General features: G+C 35.0%; 1 protein-coding gene across 1 annotated transcript in view; it reads right to left on the bottom strand.

The window, feature by feature from the left end:
- LOC148941939 (uncharacterized) overlaps positions 1–24983 on the bottom strand; it is a 35981-nt gene extending 10998 nt beyond the window's left edge. Inside the window, exons 1-7 of the mRNA XM_089103187.1 lie at positions 24667–24983; positions 24389–24527; positions 23369–23444; positions 21046–21197; positions 16657–17000; positions 13633–13783; positions 10105–10295 (exon numbers count right to left, since the gene is read on the bottom strand). Coding sequence (XP_088959313.1) covers positions 10105–10295; positions 13633–13783; positions 16657–17000; positions 21046–21197; positions 23369–23444; positions 24389–24527; positions 24667–24983 — 1370 coding nt within the window. The remainder of the gene's footprint in view (positions 1–10104; positions 10296–13632; positions 13784–16656; positions 17001–21045; positions 21198–23368; positions 23445–24388; positions 24528–24666) is intronic.
- Between the last annotated feature and the right edge of the window lie 383 nt (positions 24984–25366).

The raw sequence follows: 25366 nt of genomic DNA, 5'->3' as shown, positions 1-25366 counted from the left end.
ATATAGTTTTGAAAGTGACTCCAGTGATGAGGGAAAAGTTGGCATCTAAATAATAGAAGAGTATGACACATAAGGCTGAACTAGGCTGTAGAATAGGAGTCTAAGAATTGACCCTGGAAAAATGTGTTTCAATCTTTTAGGGATCCCAAGGATTCTGGTCAAGCAAGGGTTTAAGTACGGAACACTTAGTATTCTGTATCAGAGTCCTTGCTTTATCATATAGTTTTGAAAGTGACTCCAGTGATGAGGGAAAAGTTGGCATCTAAATAATAGAAGAGTATGACACATAAGGCTGAACTAGGCTGTAGAATAGGAGTCTAAGAATTGACCCTGGAAAAATGTGTTTCAATTTTTTAGGGATCCCAAGGATTCTGGTCAAGCAAGGGTTTAAGTACGGAACACTTAGTATTCTGTATCAGAGTCCTTGCTTTATCATATTATTTGAAAAAAACTACGTTTTCTAAAGAGTTAAAGAGGCTGAGTTACAAGGTCGAACCTTAAAACGTACAGGGATTAGGAGGCACAGTTGGGGGGCTGCCGCCCCCAAACCCCCGCTTTCGCAGCCTTTAAATATAAAAAAAAATTTCTTTAAACTGAAAGTAAGGAGCGACATTAAAACTTAAAACGAACAGAAATTATTCCGTATATGAAAGAGGCTGTGCCCTCCTCAACGCCTCGCTCTTTACGCTAAAGTTTTTATTGTTTAAAAAAGAGTTGTGAGAAAGTCAAACTTTAGCGTAAAGAGCGAGGCGTTGAGGAGGGCACAGCCTCTTTCATATACGGAATAATTTCTGTTCGTTTTAAGTTTTAATGTCGCTCCTTACTTTCAGTTTAAAGAAATTTTTTTTATATTTAAAGGCTGCGAAAGCGGGGGTTTGGGGGCGGCAGCCCCCCAACTGTGCCTCCTAATCCCTGTACGTTTTAATGTTCGACCTTGTAACTCAGCCTCTTTAACTCTTTAGAAAACGTAGTTTTTTTCAAATAATTTCTGCACGTTTTTGTACAGTTTATTACTTATTATTGCTTGACTAACTGTTAGCTGATCGTGTCAGGAGTTAAAGTTGGGGGGCTGCCGCCCCCCAAACCCCCCGCTCTTGAACATTATTATTTTAAGGCTTTTAATTACTGAATAATAAAATAACGTCGTACAGGGTGCCTCCTAATACCAGTACGTTTTAATGTTAGAACTTGTGACTCAGCCACTTTAAATGACCCCCAACTGTGCCTCCTAATCCCTTTACGTTTTAAGGGTTGACCTTGTAACTCAGCCTCTTTAACTCTTTAGAAAACGTAGTTTTTTTCAAATAATTTCTGCACGTTTTTGTACAGTTTATTACTTATTATTGCTTGACTAACTGTTAGCTGATCGTGTCAGGAGTTAAAGTTGGGGGGCTTCCGCCCCCCAAACCCCCCGCTCTTGAACATTCTTGTGTTAAGGCTTTTAATTCCTGAATACTCAAATCACGTCGTACAGGGTGCCTCCTAATCCCTGTACGTTTTAAGGTTCGAACTTGTGACTCAGCCTCTTTAACAGCCCCCCAACTGTGCCTCCTAATCCCTGTACGTTTTAAGGGTCGACCTTGTAACTCAGCCTCTTTAACTCTTTAGAAAACGTAATTTTTTTCAAATAATTTAAAAAAGAAACTGAGTTTCTTTTCAAAGTATATAAAAAAGTTGCTCTGATGGTGAATCGAACCCGAGTTTTCCGCTTGAAAGTCTGAAGTCTCAGCCGCTGGACTATACAAAGACAATAGTAATTGTTGTTTAGCAAATAGAAGGTATTTTCGACGCAAGCAAATTCCCAAAAATCTTGATATGTGGTTTTTGGAAAACAGGGAAGGAGTGATCAGATTGAGCTGAAATTTCGACGATAAGCTCCCAGGCCCCAGGAAAGCTTATCCTCTAAATTTAAACCCGATCAGACAATGGGAAAGGGGGGGTGGTGGAGGGAAAAAGTAACATGGGCTAATATAGGAAAACGAGGTTTTTCGTAAATGTAAATTCGGGGGATAATTTTTTCGGTCTGAAAATATCAAAAGGCCCTAACAGGTCGAATTCTGCTTCGAATGAGTCCTCATTCAACCGGATCCGTTGCCAACTGTGGCCTGTAGGCGTGGCTAACAAAAAAAAAAGAAATGAATTTTAAGTGGCTATATTTGGTTTTTTGAAAACAGGGAAGGAGTAATCGGATTGAGCTGAAATTTCGAGGATAAGCTCCCGGGCCCTAGGAAAGCTTAACCTCTAAATTTCAGCCGAATCGGACAACGTTAAAGGGGGCTGTGGTGGGAGGGTCCAAACTTCCGGCCCAGTTTACCCCATGAAGATAAAGTCGGAGGAGGATGAAATTTTGCAAGTTTCTTAGTTTGAGCTTGGGCTACAAAATGCAATTACCGCCGTCTCTCTGCGACCTCTAGGACCTGAAATCGCTTAACATTGTGGTGGGTCGCCTCTTTATAGAGGCACAAGTGTGCCTCCTTGATAGTTTTGAAAGTGATTTCAGTGATGAGGGAAAAGTTGGCATCTAAATAATAGAAGAGTATGACACCTAAGGCTGAACTAGGCTGTAGAATAGGAGTCTAAGAATTGACCCTGGAAAAATGTGTTTCAATTTTTTAGGGATCCCAAGGATTCTGGTCAAGCAAGGGTTTAAGTACGGAACACTTAGTATTCTGTATCAGAGTCCTTGCTTTATCATATAGTTTTGAAAGTGACTCCAGTGATGAGGGAAAAGTTGGCATCTAAATAATAGAAGAGTATGACACATAAGGCTGAACTAGGCTGTAGAATAGGAGTCTAAGAATTGACCCTGGAAAAATGTGTTTCAATCTTTTAGGGATCCCAAGGATTCTGGTCAAGCAAGGGTTTAAGTACGGAACACTTAGTATTCTGTATCAGAGTCCTTGCTTTATCATATAGTTTTGAAAGTGACTCCAGTGATGAGGGAAAAGTTGGCATCTAAATAATAGAAGAGTATGACACATAAGGCTGAACTAGGCTGTAGAATAGGAGTCTAAGAATTGACCCTGGAAAAATGTGTTTCAATCTTTTAGGGATCCCAAGGATTCTGGTCAAGCAAGGGTTTAAGTACGGAACACTTAGTATTCTGTATCAGAGTCCTTGCTTTATCATATAGTTTTGAAAGTGACTCCAGTGATGAGGGAAAAGTTGGCATCTAAATAATAGAAGAGTATGACACATAAGGCTGAACTAGGCTGTAGAATAGGAGTCTAAGAATTGACCCTGGAAAATTGTGTTTCAATCTTTTAGGGATCCCAAGGATTCTGGTCAAGCAAGGGTTTAAGTACGGAACACTTAGTATTCTGTATCAGAGTCCTTGCTTTATCATATAGTTTTGAAAGTGACTCCAGTGATGAGGGAAAAGTTGGCATCTAAATAATAGAAGAGTATGACACATAAGGCTGAACTAGGCTGTAGAATAGGAGTCTAAGAATTGACCCTGGAAAAATGTGTTTCAATCTTTTAGGGATCCCAAGGATTCTGGTCAAGCAAGGGTTTCAGTACGGAACACTTAGTATTCTGTATCAGAGTCCTTGCTTTATCATATAGTTTTGAAAGTGACTCCAGTGATGAGGGAAAAGTTGGCATCTAAATAATAGAAGAGTATGACACATAAGGCTGAACTAGGCTGTAGAATAGGAGTCTAAGAATTGACCCTGGAAAAATGTGTTTCAATCTTTTAGGGATCCCAAGGATTCTGGTCAAGCAAGGGTTTCAGTACTGAACACTTAGTATTCTGTATCAGAGTCCTTGCTTTATCATATAGTTTTGAAAGTGACTCCAGTGATGAGGGAAAAGTTGGCATCTAAATAATAGAAGAGTATGACACATAAGGCTGAACTAGGCTGTAGAATAGGAGTCTAAGAATTGACCCTGGAAAAATGTGTTTCAATCTTTTAGGGATCCCAAGGATTCTGGTCAAGCAAGGGTTTAAGTACGGAACACTTAGTATTCTGTATCAGAGTCCTTGCTTTATCATATAGTTTTGAAAGTGACTCCAGTGATGAGGGAAAAGTTGGCATCTAAATAATAGAAGAGTATGACACATAAGGCTGAACTAGGCTGTAGAATAGGAGTCTAAGAATTGACCCTGGAAAAATGTGTTTCAATTTTTTAGGGATCCCAAGGATTCTGGTCAAGCAAGGGTTTAAGTACGGAACACTTAGTATTCTGTATCAGAGTCCTTGCTTTATCATATAGTTTTGAAAGTGATTTCAGTGATGAGGGAAAAGTTGGCATCTAAATAATAGAAGAGTATGACACATAAGGCTGAACTAGGCTGTAGAATAGGAGTCTAAGAATTGACCCTGGAAAAATGTGTTTCAATCTTTTAGGGATCCCAAGGATTCTGGTCAAGCAAGGGTTTAAGTACGGAACACTTAGTATTCTGTATCAGAGTCCTTGCTTTATCATATAGTTTTGAAAGTGATTTCAGTGATGAGGGAAAAGTTGGCATCTAAATAATAGAAGAGTATGACACATAAGGCTGAACTAGGCTGTAGAATAGGAGTCTAAGAATTGACCCTGGAAAAATGTGTTTCAATCTTTTAGGGATCCCAAGGATTCTGGTCAAGCAAGGGTTTAAGTACGGAACACTTAGTATTCTGTATCAGAGTCCTTGCTTTATCATATAGTTTTGAAAGTGATTTCAGTGATGAGGGAAAAGTTGGCATCTAAATAATAGAAGAGTATGACACCTAAGGCTGAAGTAGGCTGTAGAATAGGAGTCTAAGAATTGACCCTGGAAAAATGTGTTTCAATTTTTTAGGGATCCCAAGGATTCTGGTCAAGCAAGGGTTTAAGTACGGAATACTTAATATTCTGTATCAGAGTCCTTGCTTTATCATATAGTTTTGAAAGTGACTTCAGTGATGAGGGAAAAGTTGGCATCTAATCTAAATAATAGAAGAGTATGAAACATAAGGCTGAACTAGGCTGTAGAATAGGAGTCTAAGAATTGACCCTGGAAAAATGTGTTTCAATCTTTTAAGGATCCCAAGGATTCTGGTCAAGCAAGGGTTTAAGTACGGAACACTTAGTATTCTGTATCAGAGTCCTTGCTTTATCATATAGTTTTGAAAGTGATTTCAGTGACGAGGGAAAAGTTGGCATCTAAATAATAGAAGAGTATGACACCTAAGGCTGAACTAGGCTGTAGAATAGGAGTCTAAGAATTGACCCTGGAAAAATGTGTTTCAATTTTTTAGGGATCCCAAGGATTCTGGTCAAGCAAGGGTTTAAGTACGAAACACTTAGTATTCTGTATCAGAGTCCTTGCTTTATCATATAGTTTTGAAAGTGATTTCAGTGATGAGGGAAAAGTTGGCATCTAAATAATAGAAGAGTATGACACCCAAGGCTGAACTAGGCTGTAGAATAGGAGTCTAAGAATTGACCCTGGAAAAATGTGTTTCAATTTTTTAGGGATCCCAAGGATTCTGGTCAAGCAAGGGTTTAAGTACGGAACACTTAGTATTCTGTATCAGAGTCCTTGCTTTATCATATAGTTTTGAAAGTGACTCCAGTGATGAGGGAAAAGTTGGCATCTAAATAATAGAAGAGTATGACACATAAGGCTGAACTAGGCTGTAGAATAGGAGTCTAAGAATTGACCCTGGAAAAATGTGTTTCAATCTTTTAGGGATCCCAAGGATTCTGGTCAAGCAAGGGTTTCAGTACGGAACACTTAGTATTCTGTATCAGAGTCCTTGCTTTATCATATAGTTTTGAAAGTGACTCCAGTGATGAGGGAAAAGTTGGCATCTAAATAATAGAAGAGTATGACACATAAGGCTGAACTAGGCTGTAGAATAGGAGTCTAAGAATTGACCCTGGAAAAATGTGTTTCAATATTTTAGGGATCCCAAGGATTCTGGTCAAGCAAGGGTTTAAGTACGGAACACTTAGTATTCTGTATCAGAGTCCTTGCTTTATCATATAGTTTTGAAAGTGACTCCAGTGATGAGGGAAAAGTTGGCATCTAAATAATAGAAGAGTATGACACATAAGGCTGAACTAGGCTGTAGAATAGGAGTCTAAGAATTGACCCTGGAAAAATGTGTTTCAATTTTTTAGGGATCCCAAGGATTCTGGTCAAGCAAGGGTTTAAGTACGGAACACTTAGTATTCTGTATCAGAGTCCTTGCTTTATCATATAGTTTTGAAAGTGACTCCAGTGATGAGGGAAAAGTTGGCATCTAAATAATAGAAGAGTATGACACATAAGGCTGAACTAGGCTGTAGAATAGGAGTCTAAGAATTGACCCTGGAAAAATGTGTTTCAATTTTTTAGGGATCCCAAGGATTCTGGTCAAGCAAGGGTTTAAGTACGGAACACTTAGTATTCTGTATCAGAGTCCTTGCTTTATCATATAGTTTTGAAGGTGGCTTCAGTGATGAGGGAAAAGTTGACATCCAAATAATAGAAGAGTATGACACCCAAGGCTGAACTAGGCTGTAAAATGGGAGTCTAAGAATTGACCCTGGAAAAATGTATTTCAATTTTTTAGGGATCCCAAGGCTTCTGGTGACTTTCATTTTAATGAGGTCAATACGAGGCTTGAAGGAGAGATTTTCATCAAGCAAGATGTTTAGGAATCAGACGCAACGATCCTTAGGCCTATTAAGGAAACCCCTCGATACAAATACTTGATTTAAACCAGAACAAGCCCTTGAAACTCTTGAGAAAATAAGAAAACATGAATTTCCAATATTTATGGCAAGATAATTAACATCGAACCACTGAGTAACTCTTTCAAAAAGGGCAATCACGTTTGAACGGAGATCGGACTCAGTTCTACCGGCTGTGCCAAGAGTACTGTCATCAGCAGAAGCTATAAGTGTATCAGAGAAAGACGAACTCTTGTCACAATTAGTGACAGTTGCAGGTTGACAAAGACGACAGCAAGTGGTAGCTTTTAGATTTTTAACCGCATTTATAAGTCGTTAACATAAATTAAAAAGAGTATCGGCCCAATCACAGATCCTTGTGGAACGCCAAACTCTATTTCAGAGGGGTTGGAAAAGAGAGGATCAACCGAGATAACTCGACCAGATAAATATGATAGAAATTCAGAATATGTACTCCCTCGTATTCCAATAAGGGATAGTTTCCAAAGAAGAATCTTCTGTGTTATTGAATCAAATGCTTTTCGTACATCGAGAAAAAGAGCAGCAGATATCAGACCAGAGTAAAGAGATGTATGTATATAGTTCAGAAGATTCACAAATGCATGCTCAGTTGAGTGCTTTGCCCTAAAACCAAACTGAGAATCACGAAAAAAATGTTTAGAATTAAGAAAATCAAGAAGTCGAGAAAGCATAGCTTTTTAAAATTTGTTATTAAAAACTGATAAGAGAGATATCGGACTATAACTAGCAGTGTCATTCCGTGATCCACCTTTAAAAAGTATAATAACACGGGCACGCTTTAAAGCATTTGGGAAGACACCCTTTCCAAAAGACATATTGACAAGTCTCATAAGAGCAGAAGCGATGACAGGAAGAATGAACTTGAGAACCTTTATTAGAAATACGGTCTGGACCAGAAGACGAAGAACCCTCCAAAGCATTAACAATTCTGGCTATTTTAACTTCACAGATAGGCTCCAAAGCCATTGATTTAAGACAAGGAGGTCCAAGATAAGACCTATAATTATTTAGAGAAGAAGAAGGACTTATACAAAAGACAGTAGTTTCCCCGATATTAGTAAAGTAAGAAGTAAGTGCGTCTTGCACTTTCAGATCACCCTCTACCATTTTACCATCAATCAAAACACTTAAATGGACAGAAGGGGGCCGAAGAGATGGCCTGATAGCAGAATTGATTACTTGCCATGTTTTCTTAGTGGGTTTACCGCACGCAGAGGATTTACTATAGTAAAATTTCGATTTGGCCCTCCGGCAAACCGATTTGTAAACTCTTTTGTAATTCAACTGGGATGCATAACAAGTATCCAATATAATTTCTTTCAAAGAGTCATAAAAAGAATTAAAAAGACAATCTACATCAGATTAATTTTCAAAAATAGCCCAAGAATGATCTGCCAACCGCGATCTAAGAAGAGCCAACTCCTGACCATTAAATTTTAAAGATGAAAAACGAGCTCCTTGGAGCCTCCTAGGTAAGGAGTCAGAAAAATCATACACAGAAAAAAACCGGTAAATAGTCTGCGATATCACTCATCAAAACAGAATTTTGCACCAAAGTCAACGATGAAAGAACATTACCAAGCAAAGAAGCAGCAGTATCAGTTATGCGAGTTGGAATGCATGCTGAAGCTAATGTGCCACAAGCAAGCATAGCTGAGAGGTATTTTGATGGCTCGAGGTATATATTTCGAGGTATTTTTAATGGTAAACCTCCATATGCAGTTATACAAAACAGTTTTTTAGTAGTAGCAGGTGCCCAATAAATAAAAAGAAACGTGGCTGACAAATCAGCAAAAATAAACTAAAACACACGGTACAAACTGCTTAAGAAGGTATAGCTTTTCTTCGAAGTTGTAGTTGTCTTTAAAACTAACCAAATTATAAAAAACTAAGCTCCTGAAACTTATAAAAATAAGCTCCTGAGTGCACGAAACAAGAAAGACATTTTCAAGTATGTCGTATTTTTCAAGTATGCCCGATATCTTCTTCAAGTGCCGCCTTTTGTTAGAAACCGCCATATTGTTGTGAAATATGGAATTGTTGAGCCTCTGAGTGCCGTGGAGGAGGTAATTCAGAATTAAGTGAAAAAACTAGAGCTTCTGGATCACGAGTGGGCCCACCTCAAATAGTTATGGTATTATGTAGTTCTTTCTGTTTGTATTTTTTTTTCTTGCCAGTTTTGCTTTTTCTTTCTTTTTTGTTTGTGCTCGTTTAAGACAGGTTATTAATAAAATTCATTCATTCATTCATTCAATTAATGTTTGAATTTTTGCGGACGAAAAGTGATGTCAAATTTAACAACTTAGTTTTGCTTATTGATTTCACGGTTTAACATGGCAACACTGACAAATATTTAGTAGTGCCTTAAAACATTCCTTATTGTTTTGATTTCCACGGTTCAACGTGGCAACACAGACAAAATTTGGTAATGCCTTAAAAAATTTATTGTTGTAAAAAAAAATTAAAGAATTAACAGGTTGCAAATGTTTCAATATTCAAGGATAAAAAGCTATGTCAAATATAAAAACTTAGGTTTGCTTATTGATTTTCACGCTTCAACGTTACAACACAGACACAAATTTGGTACTGACTTAAAAACTTCATAACTTTGAAATATCCAAAAGAGATATCTTAAAAAATCAGGGTTTTCAGATAAGACTAGACCGAAGACGGGCCTAAGGGACCAAAAAAGTGTTTTTACTATAATTTACTAGGAATTTTAATTGTTTTGAAAATATGCTTTTTGTTTATTCTGGGAAGAAGACGGGACGCAGAAGGGAAGAAGGCAGAACCCACTTGAAGCATCTTTACGCACTAAATCACAAGGCTGTATCCAGGGGGGGGGTATCCGGTTTGAACCCCCCCCCCCCTGAAATTTTTGACCGAGTCGAAAATTAGTCTAAAAAACACCCATCTCGAGCATGTTAGACAAAGTCCACGGGAAAAAATCGGGTAACCCTCCCCCCCCCCCCCGAACAAAAATCTTGGATATGGCCCTGCTAAATCAATAGTTTTTGAAAACCAACATATTACATTGTGTCAAACACTTGCATTTTTATGTATTTTGTATTTGTCGTGTATATTTGTCTTGTTTATCTTTTTCTTGTATTTTTATGTACTCCGTCTCTTTTGTTTGATTTTAACGGGTAACAAAATATTATAATTATTATTGTTATATCTTTTAATCTTTGTCATGGAGAAATGAATCTTACCAGAATGATACATTTTTGTACTTTTGTTTATTTTGAAAGTGTCTATTTTCGTTTTATTTTGGAAAGAAGATATGAGGAAAGACGGCGGCAGCCTTTTGGAAGGATGTAAAAATTTTTTATTACTTCCAATATAACTAATTTGTACCGGAAACTGTTTAATGTAACTGGAAACTAACAAATATGTCTTTTGGCCTTTGTCATAACGAAACAAAATAAATCTTACCAGTAGGATACATTTTTGTACTGGAAGTAATACATAAAGCTCCCAAGGTTCTGATCCTGGCTATAAACAGCCTCTCGTCTCTTTGCTTCTACTATGTCTATCAAGTCACCGGCGTATTCTAAAACAAACTCACCCTTCTTAAAATATCGAGTTGTCACAACCCCTCGACCCTTTTCAGGAAACAGCTCAACCTAGACATCAAAAAGCATTTAAGAATCATAAAAATTGAAATAATGATCAAACCCATCATAAATTTCATGCGCTAAAGAAACAAATATCTAGAAATATATAAATATATATATATATATATATATATATATATAAATATATATATATATATATATATATATATATATATATATATATATATATATATATATATATATATATATATATATATATATATATATATATATATATATATATATATATATATATATAGCTGTTAATATACTAAAAATATTCAAGAGGCAACAGAACAACATAAAATATTAACAGAGTATGAAAAGGATTAATTGTCATTTAATGATTCTTATTCGGTATATAAGAAAAAAGACTCAATTAATCAAAGTGAATGATCAATGGCAAATATATTAAAGATGACAAATGTGGCACTTAGTGAGCCTTGATAAAAAAATGACCAAAGTGGCGCTTTTGGGATTTTTATAAGAATCAACTAGAAATAGGGCAGATGACGAAAGCGGATGACAAAACATGCAATGGCTAACTGATCAAACTACATAATCAAAGTGACACTTTTAGTTCATTTCGTATGACATAAACATTTTTACATATTTTTGGAGTGAACCAAAATCAACCTTTGTTAGGATGAGCTGACGTCTAAACTGTTCAAATAGTATGTTCCCTTTCTGTATGATCCTTTGCAACCATAATTGTATTTTCCTGTATGATCCTTTGCAACCATAATTGTATTTTCCTATATGATCCTTTGCAACAAAAATTGTATTTTCCTGTATGATCCTTTGCAACCATAACTGTATTTTCCTGTACGATCCTGTGCAACCATAATTGTATTTTACTGTATGATCCTTTGCAACCATAATTGTATTTTCCAGTATGATCCTTTGCAACCATTATTGTATTTTCCTGTATGGTTCTTTGCAACCATAATTGTATTTTCCTGTATGATCCTTTGCAACCTTAATTGTATTTTCCTGTATGATCCTTTGCAACCATAATTGCATTTTCCTGTATGATCCTTTGCAACCATAATTACATTTTCCTGTATAATCCATTGCAACCATAATTGTATTTTCCTGTATGATCCTGTGCAACCATAATTATATTTTTCTGTATGATCCTTTGCAACCACAATTGTATTTTCCTGTATGATCCTTTGCAACCACAACTGATCTGTATGATTCTTTAGAACCATAATTGGAGGTTCAACAACGTCACCTCACTACCCTAGAATAAGGACTTGTCCTCATGAGCCTAATTCTGACTAAAATAATGAATAACTTATTTTTTTAAGTTATATTTATAATCATAGTTGCAAATAGATCTGGCTCTTATGGGGAGAGGGAGGGGGAATATATATTAAGCCTATTTTATTCCAGTGGAAAGGGCCCTTTAGACCCATCTGAGGAATTGTGATTTCCCACTTTGTACAAGTATATTTATTATTGTCCCAGAAGTAATCATATGTACTAAAATATATTAAAATACATACTAAAGTATAATTTCAAATATGCAAAAAATGAATATTTTGTATTTTTTTATAATTCTTTTGAATTTTTTTTTTACAAAAGCAATCCATTTTTACAAACAAAAATTAACTCTTACTTTATTTTTGAAACAGTAAACACCCTGCTCTCAAAAGTTGGATCTAGTTTTTGGCAAGAAATAAAGGAATCATCTAAAATTAGCAATTATTAAGTTGTAGACATTTGTACAGGAAAATTTATAGCAGCTTTTTTTAGTTCCGCTTGACAGTTAAACATCAGTAGTTAAATTAACTTATATTCAATGTTTAAATTAAACTTTATAAGTAATTAAGTTTAAATTAAAATATAAGGAAATGATTCAGAATTGTCAACTATTAAGTAGGAAAGTAATTATTACAAACGAATGAATTCAAAAAAATATTCAGCAGCTTACGAAAGCGTCGTTTGCGAGGGCGGCTGCTAAACACAAATAAACAAAATGCAGCATTAAATGCTGTAATAATGGACAAGAAAATGTTTGTAATATAATTCGTTTTCAGTGAAGCACCATTGACGCAGTAGGCTTTAGACTTATACAGTTATGAAAGGGGGCAGTATCTAAACTCTAGTCTTTTGTGAAACTATATTTGTCTTGAACGATCTTGGAAAGGACTAATAAAATTAAACTGTATATTTGATATAAAATGATATTAATTCCTTCAGGCTCATCAGTTCAAAATTTAATTTTACTGTAATTTTTATGTTTATTTTCAACTTTGTAATAAGTACAAAAGAAAGTACTTGTAATATAATTTGTTTTCAGTAAAGCGCCAATGATGCGGTAGGTTTTAGACTTTTACATTGAGAGAAGAAGGCAAAAACCAAACTCTAGTTTGCAGTGATTTTTGTTCGTTTTAAGATTTATTTATTCGTTTATATCATTACTTATTGTATGTTTGTTTGCTCTGATTGTTTATTTAATTTCTGTTCGTTTTTGTTTCGTTTATACTTCAATAGCAAAATATTTTTGTTCGTTTTAAGATTCATTTATTCATTTATATTAACACCTATTGTATGTTTGTTTGCTCTGATTGTTTATTTAATGTTTGTTTGTTTTGAGTTTCGTTTATACTTCAATAGCAAAATATTGTTGTTCATTTTACGTTTAATTTGATTACTCAATTTAAACTTTACTCGTTTTAAGATTTAATTGTTCATTTATATTACTACCTTCTGTATGCTTTTTGCTATGATTGTTTATTTAATTTCTGTTCGTTTTGGGTTTCATTTATTCTTAAATAGTAATTTCTGATTGTTTTGAGTATGAGTTATAGTAGGTTTCCATTTATTCTGATCTTAAGTTTTATATGGCCTTTAATTTTCTTTAAAAATAACTTCTTTTTCGGAAACTTTGTTTTAATTTATAATAATGGAAAATTGAAAAATTCCAAATAATTGGAATTGGAAAAACGTTAAAAACAAATGCGAACAAAAAGAAAGAGAGCTGCAGCAAAAATGGAAAAAAAATAACGTACAAGAGGCCCTAGACGATCGATCATTTTGATCAAAAGCTTCCTTCAATCGATTGACTCAAGCATTGACGGTGTTTGATAGAAAGTTTAACTGACTCAATCATTTTGATCAAAAGGAGTGTTTTACATTACTTTTGGTCAAGATTGAAGGGTCAATTGAAGATTAATTAAAGCACACGTTAATCGATTGATCAAAACTTTTGATCAAAATAATTGACCGTCTAGGGCCTCCTTAAGGATTTTTTTTTTTTTTTTTGTGTGTAACCCAACCTAGACGCCTAAAAATAACTCTTAATTTTAAAATATATTGAATAAAGAACATAACTAACCTTAACGCCATCTTCTTTTCCCGACAGCACCGCCAGTTCCAAATTATATTTTTCGATTTCTGTAATAATATTCTTTGGCTTTCTTTCACTCCGACGAATTGGATAGTACTCGGTAAGTTTGTGGCTCCCAATGGAGTCACCTAATTTTAACCTAAAATTTTTTTGCATTAAAATTAATAAAAGAAACTATTTATTTTTAACAACTGAGACTACTGACCATACATTAACATCAAAGTACTTTGTTGAACCTTATTTGTACCACAGAGAAAAAGAAAATTGCACTCCAATTTTCCTATGTAAATAAAAACATGCTTTAATTCCATTGGTTTATTTTTGTAACGTATTTTCGCATCAGTTAGTCACAATATTCCTTGATTCTAAAGTGTCAAACTGCGACGCTTCTTCGAACCTGAAATAATGACACGGATAGGGCATTCTTTTAAATATTTCCAGAGAAGATTCCTTCAGGCAATCCCTAAAAGAGACGAGACCTGTTTCCAAAACTCCTCTAATGTATCCAATGTACTTATATTATTTTAAGCTGTGTCAGTTCCACGACTAGTTGTTATTAGAAGCTGTTTCATAACTGAAATCCAAAAACTATATAGAACATATGAGATTAAAAATTCTAGCTGACCCCAGAGAAACATCTCATTTTGTAACCCTAATATTATTTTGATTGAACTGGGTAGTGATATATTGCTTTTGTGGTAATTATCTTTAGTTATTTCCTTTGTTTTATGGTTGTATACAAAAATGTATTGATTTGTTATAAATTATTATTATTACTATAATTATTATTATATAAATTATTATGCTTGAAAAACTGCACTTCAAAGGTCGTCTTAAAATCAACTTAACAGACTCGACCATCACTAGCATAGATTTCAAAGGCAACCAGGTATATTGGGAGTCAATCAATAAGCTTTTTTGAGTTTTAGTTTTTTTTTTCTTATGTAGGATCTTACAGCCATTAAAATTTCAGCTCAATCAGAGCCTGATTTTTAAGCCTCCTTATCCAATCCCCCCTCACCGAAATCAAAATTCCAAAAACAATATGAGACAAAAAAGTTGTTGCCGGTTAACGAAAAAGAGCACAATGAAAAGCAATGCAACTTTTTTGTTTACCCCCTGAGATACAAATGACACCTCTTCCCTCAAACACCCCCTGATACACCTCTTCTTAGCCTCATTAGCCATTCCCCCAACTCATAACTTCAAACAAAATACGAAAGAGCAAAGTAAGGGTGACACCGATTAAAGAGAAAGTGTATCTCCTAGTTAGAAATTGCCGGGTTTATACACCCCCCCCCCCTAAACTGTGAAAACGATCAAGAGTTCCATAGCAAGGACTGTTGATAGTATAATTATAAATAATGAAACAGTAATTAATTTATCCTATGTGGGGTCTTTCTACTATTAAAATTCCAGCTCAATCAGAGCCCCTTTTTGGTCTCCTCAGCCCCTCTCCCCAAACCAACTCATAATACCATACAAAATATAAGAAAACAAAGGAAGGGAGATATTGATTAACTGAAAAAGCTAAACGAAATACAACACAACTGCTTTGTTTCCCTTCTCAAACACAAATAAACACAATGGCATAACCAATTGAAATACAAAATAGTGTTTTCATGTTCTTCTGAAATAATTAAGTATTATATCACATAAATATAAAATAACCAAGTAGGTATTGACAATAAAATCAGTAGGTAAATTTAAATAAAGTAAAAAATATAAATAATAAAAAAAGCAAGTATTGTATCATACATATAAATAAAAAAGCAAGTAGGTATTGAATATGAAATAAGTAAGAGAATGGAAATAAAAGTAAGTGATATAAATAATAAAATATGCAAGTATAAATTGTTATACTCGTCAATAAGTGCATTCCAGTTTAACACCTTTGCAAACTAAGCAAATTTTATTTTTCTGTGTTTGTACTATGTGAAGGAACTCCTCCCAAAACATGAGCAATCCAAAATCACAAGATATTTTTTTTTTTTTATTATTATTGAACGATAAGAAAAATGTTTCATGGATTAGCTTACCTAGGTTGATACTAACGCCAAGGAAGACTGTGAACTTGCTTGTAAAAAATTTTGTGCCTAAAACTTATGATGTGTATATTCCAAAATATCAATTTCCAAAAATATCAGGTTCAAAGGTTGTGCACGGACATTTAAACCTTTAAATCCAATCTATAATATACCCTCAAAAAAAATCATGGGAGTGTATAAAATTTAGAATAAGATATTTCAATGCAATAGCGTTGAAATAACTTTTTAATTAACATTTTAAATGTATCGACAAACTCTCCAACAAGGCAGTCTATATGTGCCTGGCACAGATACACATCTGTGCCAGGCACAGATAAACACAGATACAGAGGTATGTATGATACTGCAGCCTATCATTGCCGGAGATGCTAGATGACACTGTCTCCGGACATATTAGATGGTAGCCCTGTTTCAATATCGTTCCAAGCCTTGTTGCTTAACAACGATTGACAATTTGCTAAAAAAAAAAGAAAATAATAAAAGCGACAAAACGCTGTAATCTTTAGCACCGAAATATCAAAAGAGTATGGCTACCGAGGCATGCAAAACTGTTAGGCCGTCAACTATTGCAACTAATAGAACACATAGGAGGTTTGTGGATACAATTTAAAAACTCAGCGGGATGACATCACGACTGTAGGCGTTACTGCTCTGCAGCTCACAACACTCCGACCAGTGCCCAAGTCACCTACAAGGAATTCGACGTTCAATCTTAAGGAGTTCTTGGTTAACCCAATGGTGAACTAAACTTTCTCCATCTCTCTGGGCAAACAAACACAGAATCTTATCTGCAGAGCAAGGACATCGTTAAAAGAGACACAATACTGAGCATTAATGGGGACATAGGGTGCAAGGCTGAACAGCAAGGACTAGGGGCACAAGCAATAGGACGCAGAGCTAAACATCGAATGGTAGGGGCCTCAATATTGGAATCAATATATTAGTTAAGAACAAAAGCGCTTACTTTCTTCGGTTTTTATTTTTCACTAGATCCTTCTTTGGTTGAATTTTGAGATTCGATGAGCTAGTTGATGGAGTGAGCACCTTCTTCTGCTTTGCCTCCCTCTCTACATCCACCACATAGATCTTGTGAGCTGTGGACGGTGATATAGTTGAGCTATCCTGTGGAGGTCCAACCTTCTTTGGAGATGCAGAGAGCGATCTTTCATTGATGGATACCATCTTTTCATCTAAATGGTTCTCATCTTTAGATATAGCTTCCACCTTAGCATCTTTAAAGGGAAAGCATTTTGCAGACAATGTTAATTTGCCTCGGGATTGCTGAGATCCTTTAACATTGGTAAAAATCTACAAAAATAAGCAACATTACAATTTTTTTAGACTTAATTGGACCAGCTTGGCAAAGAAAAATATTAAAGAAACGAATAGATTAGGCAAATATAGGTCAAAAATGGTATTTCAAAATAGGTAGAGAATATTTTGAAAGACCAAGAAATTCCGGATATGACAAGCAAAGAATGAAGCTGTAAAATTTTCAAGAATATTTTGTCGGGTGAAAGAGACTCGCGGGGAATCTGCTGTTTCTAAGGTGGGTTTAAACAAAAGATTCTAATGTGGGTTATTGAATTAACTGGATGACTGTTTGCCTTTCGGAGAAAGAAGAAAATATATTTGGAAGGTTAGAAGAAGAAAAGAAGAAAAAATATATAGAAGGAAAGTTAGAAAGCAGAAAGCACTTTTACATCTTCGACGTCAATATGTCTGAATGAGAGGGTGTTTCACCTGAAGTGTGAGTGCGAAACACTAAGAAATTTTAAAGACATCATCTTTGAGCGTGGAAAATACGAGGAAAAATGGCCAACAAGTGTAACTTCGAGCGTGACTTGTTTTCCAATTAGTTTTCATAGAAGTGTGAGATTTTTGTTTTTGGGTACTATAATATATTTATAACTTATGATTAGCTTGAACTTGACCTTGAATTGATTTAATGAAATTTATTTTAGATTTCAAACTGCTGACATAATGGCCATCCAATGGGATTATCTAATTCCAGAACACTGTTATAGTAAAATCAGTATATTCTTCAACGGAAAATAGTATTTCTATCGAGAAAAAAACAACAATATTGAAAGTGGTGTTTCCTAATCTCGAGGAAGACATTGAATACAAGTTTCAAATTCTAGCTATTACCTCCAAGGGCGCTGGAGTTAGCGTATTCACGAATGTTTGACCCCTATTTTTTTTTTAAATATAATATTGACATCTGTTTTGTTAGCGCAACGGTTTTAACAAGTAATGGGCCGACAGGTACCCTGTACATACAGAGGTATTAACAAGCTTTCTATATTCATCTATTGGATTTCTTGAGCGCGAATTTAGATGTCGCTATCACTGTATTCAGATATAAAAATTTCCAGGGTACCCAAATTAGCCTGCTGCAACAACCTTCAATCGAAAGAAGCCCAACCCGGGTATTGAAGAATCAACTCTAGTCTTATCATACTGTTTGCCGCATTACTTCTTTTTTTTCACGCACTTAGGTAGTTTTAAACTTAGCGAGTGCCAAGTTTGAAAAAAAAGAACGCGTGTGAAAAATAAGAGGAAAATTATCGAAAAGAATACATTATCATGGAACTCTAGAAGTGTAACTCTCCTGATTGCTTGAGCGAAAGAAAAACTGTCACAAATCTAAGCTATGCATTAATATGGATGCTAATAATATTATTAAAGATTAAAACTTCGAATTATTAGTTAATTGCATTACCTACAAAAAACTGTTTAGAAAGATCAATTTAGGCTATTCTATTCCGTTTTATTTATCCCTTTAGTTGACACCCAACACATCAATAGAATCCTTGCTTTCTTCTATTTTAAAGATATTACTTTTATTAGCCTACTTAATTTTAAATATTCCCACTAGCCTAAATTTTTTTAATAGCCCAACTAAACGTAGTTGGTGTATCATCCTATTGTATGTTTTATTGCTCAACGATCAGCTGCAGATAGATTATGGCAACAACAGAGAGGATTTACACAACAATAACAAATTTGATAGGTGTGAAATAACCAAAGGAAAATTCGTTGAAAATCCCGGTTTTAGGTATGAATAAATTAAAGATGGAGCCAGTGGGGGGGGGGGGAATGTTTTCATTTTGATGTCCTTGGTATTTCAAACATGTTATTTTATGGTGAAATAAGTCATGTGGCTAAGTAATTTTCGCATTGAAATTTATGTTCCCAGGGATACAAACGATTTTACGACAATCCTATAGCTAAAAGTTACACCACATAATGCACAAGATTAGGGACAACAAAGCAGAAAGAAAAATTTGGTGGCGTCAATTTGTAGCGCATTCTTTTTTTTTTTCGCTGATCCACTTGCTAATTTCATGGCATAAACACAGGGGCAAAGGAACTTCCATTAAGACAGAAAATTAATGAAACAAATCTAGTTCCATTGATTCTTTACGTCAGATTTTTAAAAGACGGAAGCTTTGGGGTTGGTTGGTTAGGTGTGAGGATCTTTACATGGAAGATGTTTTCATGGGAGAAGGGATATTTTATGAAGGGGTGCCGGATTTCCCAGCATTATTTAAAAAAAGATAAGAAATTAAATAAAAAAAAAACAAGTCTTTTTTCAACTGAGAGTAAGGAGCAACATTAATACTTAAAACGAACAGAAATTATTACGTATAGGGGGGGGGGGGTTCGCCACCGAGTCAATACATCGCTCTTTACGATAATTTTTTTTAGTACTTTCAAAAGAGCTATCAATTCTAATTAAACGGCCTTAGTGATTTAGGGGTCATTCTTAAAGAATTGGAACAAAATTCGAACTTTAGGTAAAGAGCAAGGTATTGACTATTGGGCGAACCCCCTTATATACGTAATAATTTCTGTTCGTCTTAAGTTTTATTGTTGCTCCTTACTCTCAGTTGATTTTTTTTTATTTAATTCGTTAGATGAATCAAGCTAATCTCAGCAGTCGAAACTAAAAGAAATTGGCGCCTTAGGTTAAAGCATTCAAATCGTATGGCTGCACAGAACAACGTATGGAAAACCTGCACAGTGAACATTAACCTTAAAACACAAAAGACACAAGGCCATACGATGGGGGGACCCCCTGAAATGTTTGTCCGACTCGTAAAAACATAGTAACAAAGCATAAAAACATACTTTGATGCGCTTTTTAAAGTTTTTTTGACCCCCCCCCCCCCGAACAAAAATCCTAGATATGGCCTTGCAAGGACATCACAATAAAAACATTTTTGCCTGCCTGGACACATATTAGATCTACTTATATCTGAAAACCTTGATTTTCTAAAAATTTTTTTTGGTTGTCTAAAAAATTTATCTTCAAAAAGAGATAAAATAAAGCCTACTAAAAAAAGGAGGTTTGTATCAAACACATTCATTTACAGAAGTTTTATCCCACCATTTATGAAACATCTCCAATTTTTATGGAATTATAAAGAAGGCCATGAAATATTTCATAATAATAGGTTACGAAATGCAATAAAATAATAATTATCAAGCCACTATACAAAATACAAATAAGTAGTGGAGCAACACACAAAAAACTACCGGAAACACATTCCTGTCAGCGACTGACAGGAACCACTCTCCTGTTAGCGGCACCGATTCATGAAAATGTAGGGGTAGGGGCAAATGTATCTTTTTTAGGAATAAATGAGGCTATTTCACATTTTTTTTCAATGAAAATACAAAAAAAAAAAAAAATCTAGGGGTCCTCCCCCTATCAACCCATTACTTAAGCTTTAAACGAAGTTGGGTTTGAAAGGATTTTAATTTATTACAAAAAGTGGCAATTTTTTGCTAACAGTAAGCAGAACTGAGACAAAATTGATATTTTTAAGAGTAGACATGCGAGAACCTGGGAACCTTGAAATTTTAGGCCTCTACTTCATATGCACCAGCAAACAGATATGCCTAGATAAAGTTCAGAAGACTCAAAGACGCCCCCTCCTCAAAGAAACATAACAAAAAGCTTCTACTCGATCCCCCCGCCAGAAGACAGCTAATTATATGGTAGGAAGATTATACAAATATACGAAAAACCATGAGATTCCTGAGATTTTTTTAGGGGGAGACAAACGGAGGGGGGGGGGTCTGACAAACGAGACATAGACTTAAATAGACACTTCTTTTAGAGGATTATCTATGGCTGGTTGGTGGTGAAAATGTGACGAGAAATTTTATGGCCAGATTTTCCTAAAAGATAACCTTTGGACCAACAGCCCCCCCCTTTCCTGTGTAGGTAGGCTAATACGAAGCCTGCTGTATTTCAGGTTGCTTTGAAGAAGTAAATCCAGCACTAGCTTTTATATCATAACATTCCAAAACACACAAACAATGCATTGAATTTACTAACCTGATTTAAGACTGTTTGCTTTAAATTTTGATCATTTGATTTAGGTATTGCTTGCTGCGTTTTTTCAGTCTGTGTTAGGGGTTTGATACTAGCTTGGGGTTTGAAACTGGCTGCTAGGTCATTGCAACAGCCAAACTTGCATGTCAGGTTACCTAGAAGAAAGACACAGGAAACAAAATTCCACAAGAGAAAAATTTCCAGCTTCAAATGTCAAATGTCCAACTCCAGCTACCAAAAACAAAAAAATATCTTTAGAACAATTTTTTTTTTAATTTCCATTATAATAACAAAAAAAAAGAATTACGTCAGCTTCCCCAGCCAGCTCAAGGCTATTACTGTCACATTTATATGGTATGATAAACTGTGACAAACAGCACAGAAAACCTTAAATTGGCAAAAAAATTAAGGGTTTATAAAAAAACTAAAAATTTGCAAAAAGGTAACAAGTCAAATTTGTTAATTATTGCAAAGTACCTGTTATCAACATACCACCATTTCACTAGTGGTCTTATTAACAGGTTACATAGTTCTGGAACATGGTTTTTTTTATAGCTTTTCTTGAAGAAAATCTTAAGTTTTTGCAGTTTTGGTAGGTTATTGGTAGATGGCTCACTCAAGCTATCTACTTTGACACAATTAGAAATAGGATGACAATAACTTCTATAGTTGTATATTTTCAAAACTTCAGATGAAAGTCCATTGTAAAAACTAAAATGGAATATACTGCTTCAGGTATCATACACCCAGATTCTACACCAATTGACTACCAGTTATTGCCTTACATGGATAGTGTTTGTTATGCCTAAAGGTCATTTTCAACATTTTTACACTTCCAAGGTAGTTGCCAAAACCCATTTGTTAAGCTGTACTCAGTGAGAAGATCTGCAGGATAATGTAAATTAGGAATATCAAAGTGTGACTGAACATGCATTACGCTGTTGATCCCCCCTTTGAACGCAGCTCACCAAACAGCTCTTGGCAATGTGTCAACTTTGGCATTTAAATAGCAATGCGGTAATTCTAAACAGCAAAATTATCTGTAACTGAAATTAATCAGCTCTTACTCTGTTATTGAAAGAATTGCCTTTTTTGCACAGATTTTCAGCAGGGAGAGGGGGGGGGTAAAAATAGATAAATAGTATTTTAAGGCAGAGCTGCAGTGCTTCAAATGTTTTGTGTCTTGCTATTTTAGGCCTGTAAGCCTTGATGCCAATTAGCATCGACTTTGTTGAATATGTATTCTAGGATGTTCCCTGACAGTTCAAGAAGCACCACAGAGATCTCCATTTGCAACCGCATTTGTTCAAGCTGGTGAAATATAGACTACAAAAACAGGGATGACAATGTCGATTTTCAAAACGGTTTTATGAAGTGTTTCCATTTGAAGAAGAGCCAAACTGAAGGAAGATTACACTGAGAAACAGATTAAGAGAATGGCTATGAAGTATTTCCATTTGAAGAAGAGCCAAACTGAAAGAAGATTATACTGAGAAACAGATTAAATGAGTGTCTATGAAGAGGTTACATTTGAAGAAGAGCCAAACTGAAAGAAGATTATACTGAAAAACAGATTAAGAGAATGGCTATGAAGTGGTTTCATTTGAAGAAGAGCCAAACTGAAGGAAGATTATACTGAGAAACAGGTTAAGAGAGTGGCTATGAAGTGGTTCCATTTGAAGAAGATCCAAACTGAAAGAAGATTATACTTAGAAACAGATTAACAGAGTGGTTATGAAGTGGTTACATTTGAAGAAGAGCCAAACTGAAAGAAGAGTATACTGAAAAACAGATTAAGGGAATGGCTATGAAGTGTTTTCATTTGAAGAAGAGCCAAACTGAAAGAAGATTATACTGAGAAACAGATTAAGAGAGTGGCTATGAAATTTTTCCATTTGAAGAAGAGCCAAACTGAAGGAAGATTATACTGAAAAACAGATTAAGAGAGTGGCTATGAAGTGTTTTCATTTGAAGAAGAGCCAAACTGAAAGAAGATTATACTGAGAAACAGATTAAGAGAGTGGCTATGAAGTGGTTCCATTTGAAGAAGAGCCAAACTGAAAGAACATTATACTGTGAAACAGATTAAGAGAGTGGCTATAAAATGTATCCCTAAAAAAGAATATTCAAACACGTCAAAAAGTGAAATATTAATTACTTCCTTTTTCCCTGCACATGTGCTTCTAATACTTTATAATTTTTTCCGATCAGAATGGGCAATGAAGACAACAAAATTGAATTATTTTGATCCAGAAACGGAATCTAAATTCTAGACAACATTACTTTTATCTTTGAACTTATCTAAGCAGTGAGTATAAACAATTACCATTTCTTCTGTTGCTTCGACTTCTTAAAGATCTACCTTCACTGCAAACTGTTCCATTTAAGATCCCATTTGTAAGCTGGAAAATGGAAAGGCAATTATATCAACAAATTGTACAACAATAAAAACTGATACAAGCTGGGCTAGATTAAACTAATAAAACAATTTTGAACTCAGTTTGAGATGCATCAAAAATCAGTATGAGAAGCAACATATTTTCGTCCCATGCCACTTTGTAAAGAAAGGATGGTTGTAAAAGCTTGAGAAAAGGCTCACTTGACTGAAAATTCAAAGTTCTAGTGCCCTTTTTAAGAGTCAAAAATGACATGCTGTATCGTTTCTCTAACCAGGCCCCCAAATCACCTTCCCCCATGATATTGGATTGAACTCAAGAATTGCAATTTTTCCTAAAATTGTCAGAAGATCCAATAAATATGTTTCAGGGATGACATTACCCTCCCTTCATCTCTGCAGGGCAAGGGTAATAGATTATGCACACTACCCAATGTCTACAGATAGGTTTTATAGAAGAAAACACAGCAATTATTTGATCTTGGGTGGCCTGTTAGCTCGAAACTTTCAATTTATTTCTTTGAGCCAAGATTCTTGGAATTTCTCAAGGGTATACTCAGGATGACACACATACCATCTTGCATTTGGGGAAGGGAAAATTGCGAAACTTTTCTTGACTCTGATCCACAAGAATTTTTTTTGCACTTTAAGCTCCTACAAGATTTATAATTTATGCACAATTAAGTGGCAAGGTAAATCAAGAAACTATGTGTTGCCAGATTATTACAATGGCAAACCTAAAATATCTCTGGAACAGCTTAGGATATTAAATAATAATAATTTTATTCACCCATTCAAAAAAAAGTGCATACAAAATGCATGAATGGAGCAAAAGAGAAATAATAGAAAAAAAAAAAAAAACACTAATGCAACAAATTTACACAACACATGAAAACAATCAATTAACAACAAATAGCTACTAAAATAAAGAGTAACTCAAGGGCTAATTGCCAAATTCAGGCTATTAGATGGATCTAAGGACCTCAGAAACTTGGCTTGGTGTTTCAAAATGGCAGCAACTGGCTCCGTAGCACCATACTTATTGCTTGAAAATGAATTTTTGGCCCATAGAGGAAAATTCAGTAGAAACCTTAAAATTTATAGAATGTAGACCGAAGTTTTCTCTTATCCGTTAAAGAAAAAATATTCCAAAACGGAGCCAGTGCTAAAACATGGGCCAATATTAGCGCATTATATAGTCTAGCACGAATTCGGCGATTATATTTTACCTTTGTTGAAGCAAGAGTTCCGTATGCTTTCCTGGCTTTTCTACAAAACTACAAAGTAGGCCAGCGCGAGTAGAAATTATATCAGAACTTATTGGCAGTCCTAAATACATGATGGAACTAGATCCTATAAATTGCTGATTTCCAAATTTACAAACAGCACCAGAGGAATCACCATTAAAAACAATAAACTCGCTTTTACTAGAATTAAACGACAGGCCAATCTTTCCATATATTTCATTAAGAATATCAAAATTCTCTTCAATACGAGTTAAAGATCTACTTATTTTAAGAATATCGTCTGCATAATTTAATAACATAATATCTACACGACGAAATATAAAACTTGGTTTAACCTACTTTTGCGCTTCTATGATGCTGTTATTATAAAATAGAGGCGATGATATTGCACCCTGCCTAATACCCTTCTTCACTTGGACTATCTGGGAAGATAAAACTGGACCCTCATTTGACGGTATATTAATTTGTACTTGAAGATTTTTATACATATTTCTAAATGCTAACATCACAGACTGGTCAGCCCCGCGCTTAAGAGCCGACAGGAGTAACTGGGAATGAATCCCCAAATCGAAAGCCCGGCGCACGTCATGACTTGCGCGTATAAATCTTTCATTTAAGTCATGTGCTTCTGCCATTACATTAGAAAGAATATAATGCACAAGCTCGCAGCTAACCCCCTTTT

Source organism: Artemia sp. Qi Xiang Cuo, chromosome 17 (genome assembly GCF_049724085.1).
Source record: "Artemia sp. Qi Xiang Cuo chromosome 17, ASM4972408v1, whole genome shotgun sequence".
NCBI lineage: Eukaryota > Metazoa > Arthropoda > Branchiopoda > Anostraca > Artemiidae > Artemia > Artemia sp. Qi Xiang Cuo.
The sequence above is the reverse complement of the archived record's forward strand: the minus strand, read 5'-3'. Positions and strand labels throughout refer to the sequence as shown.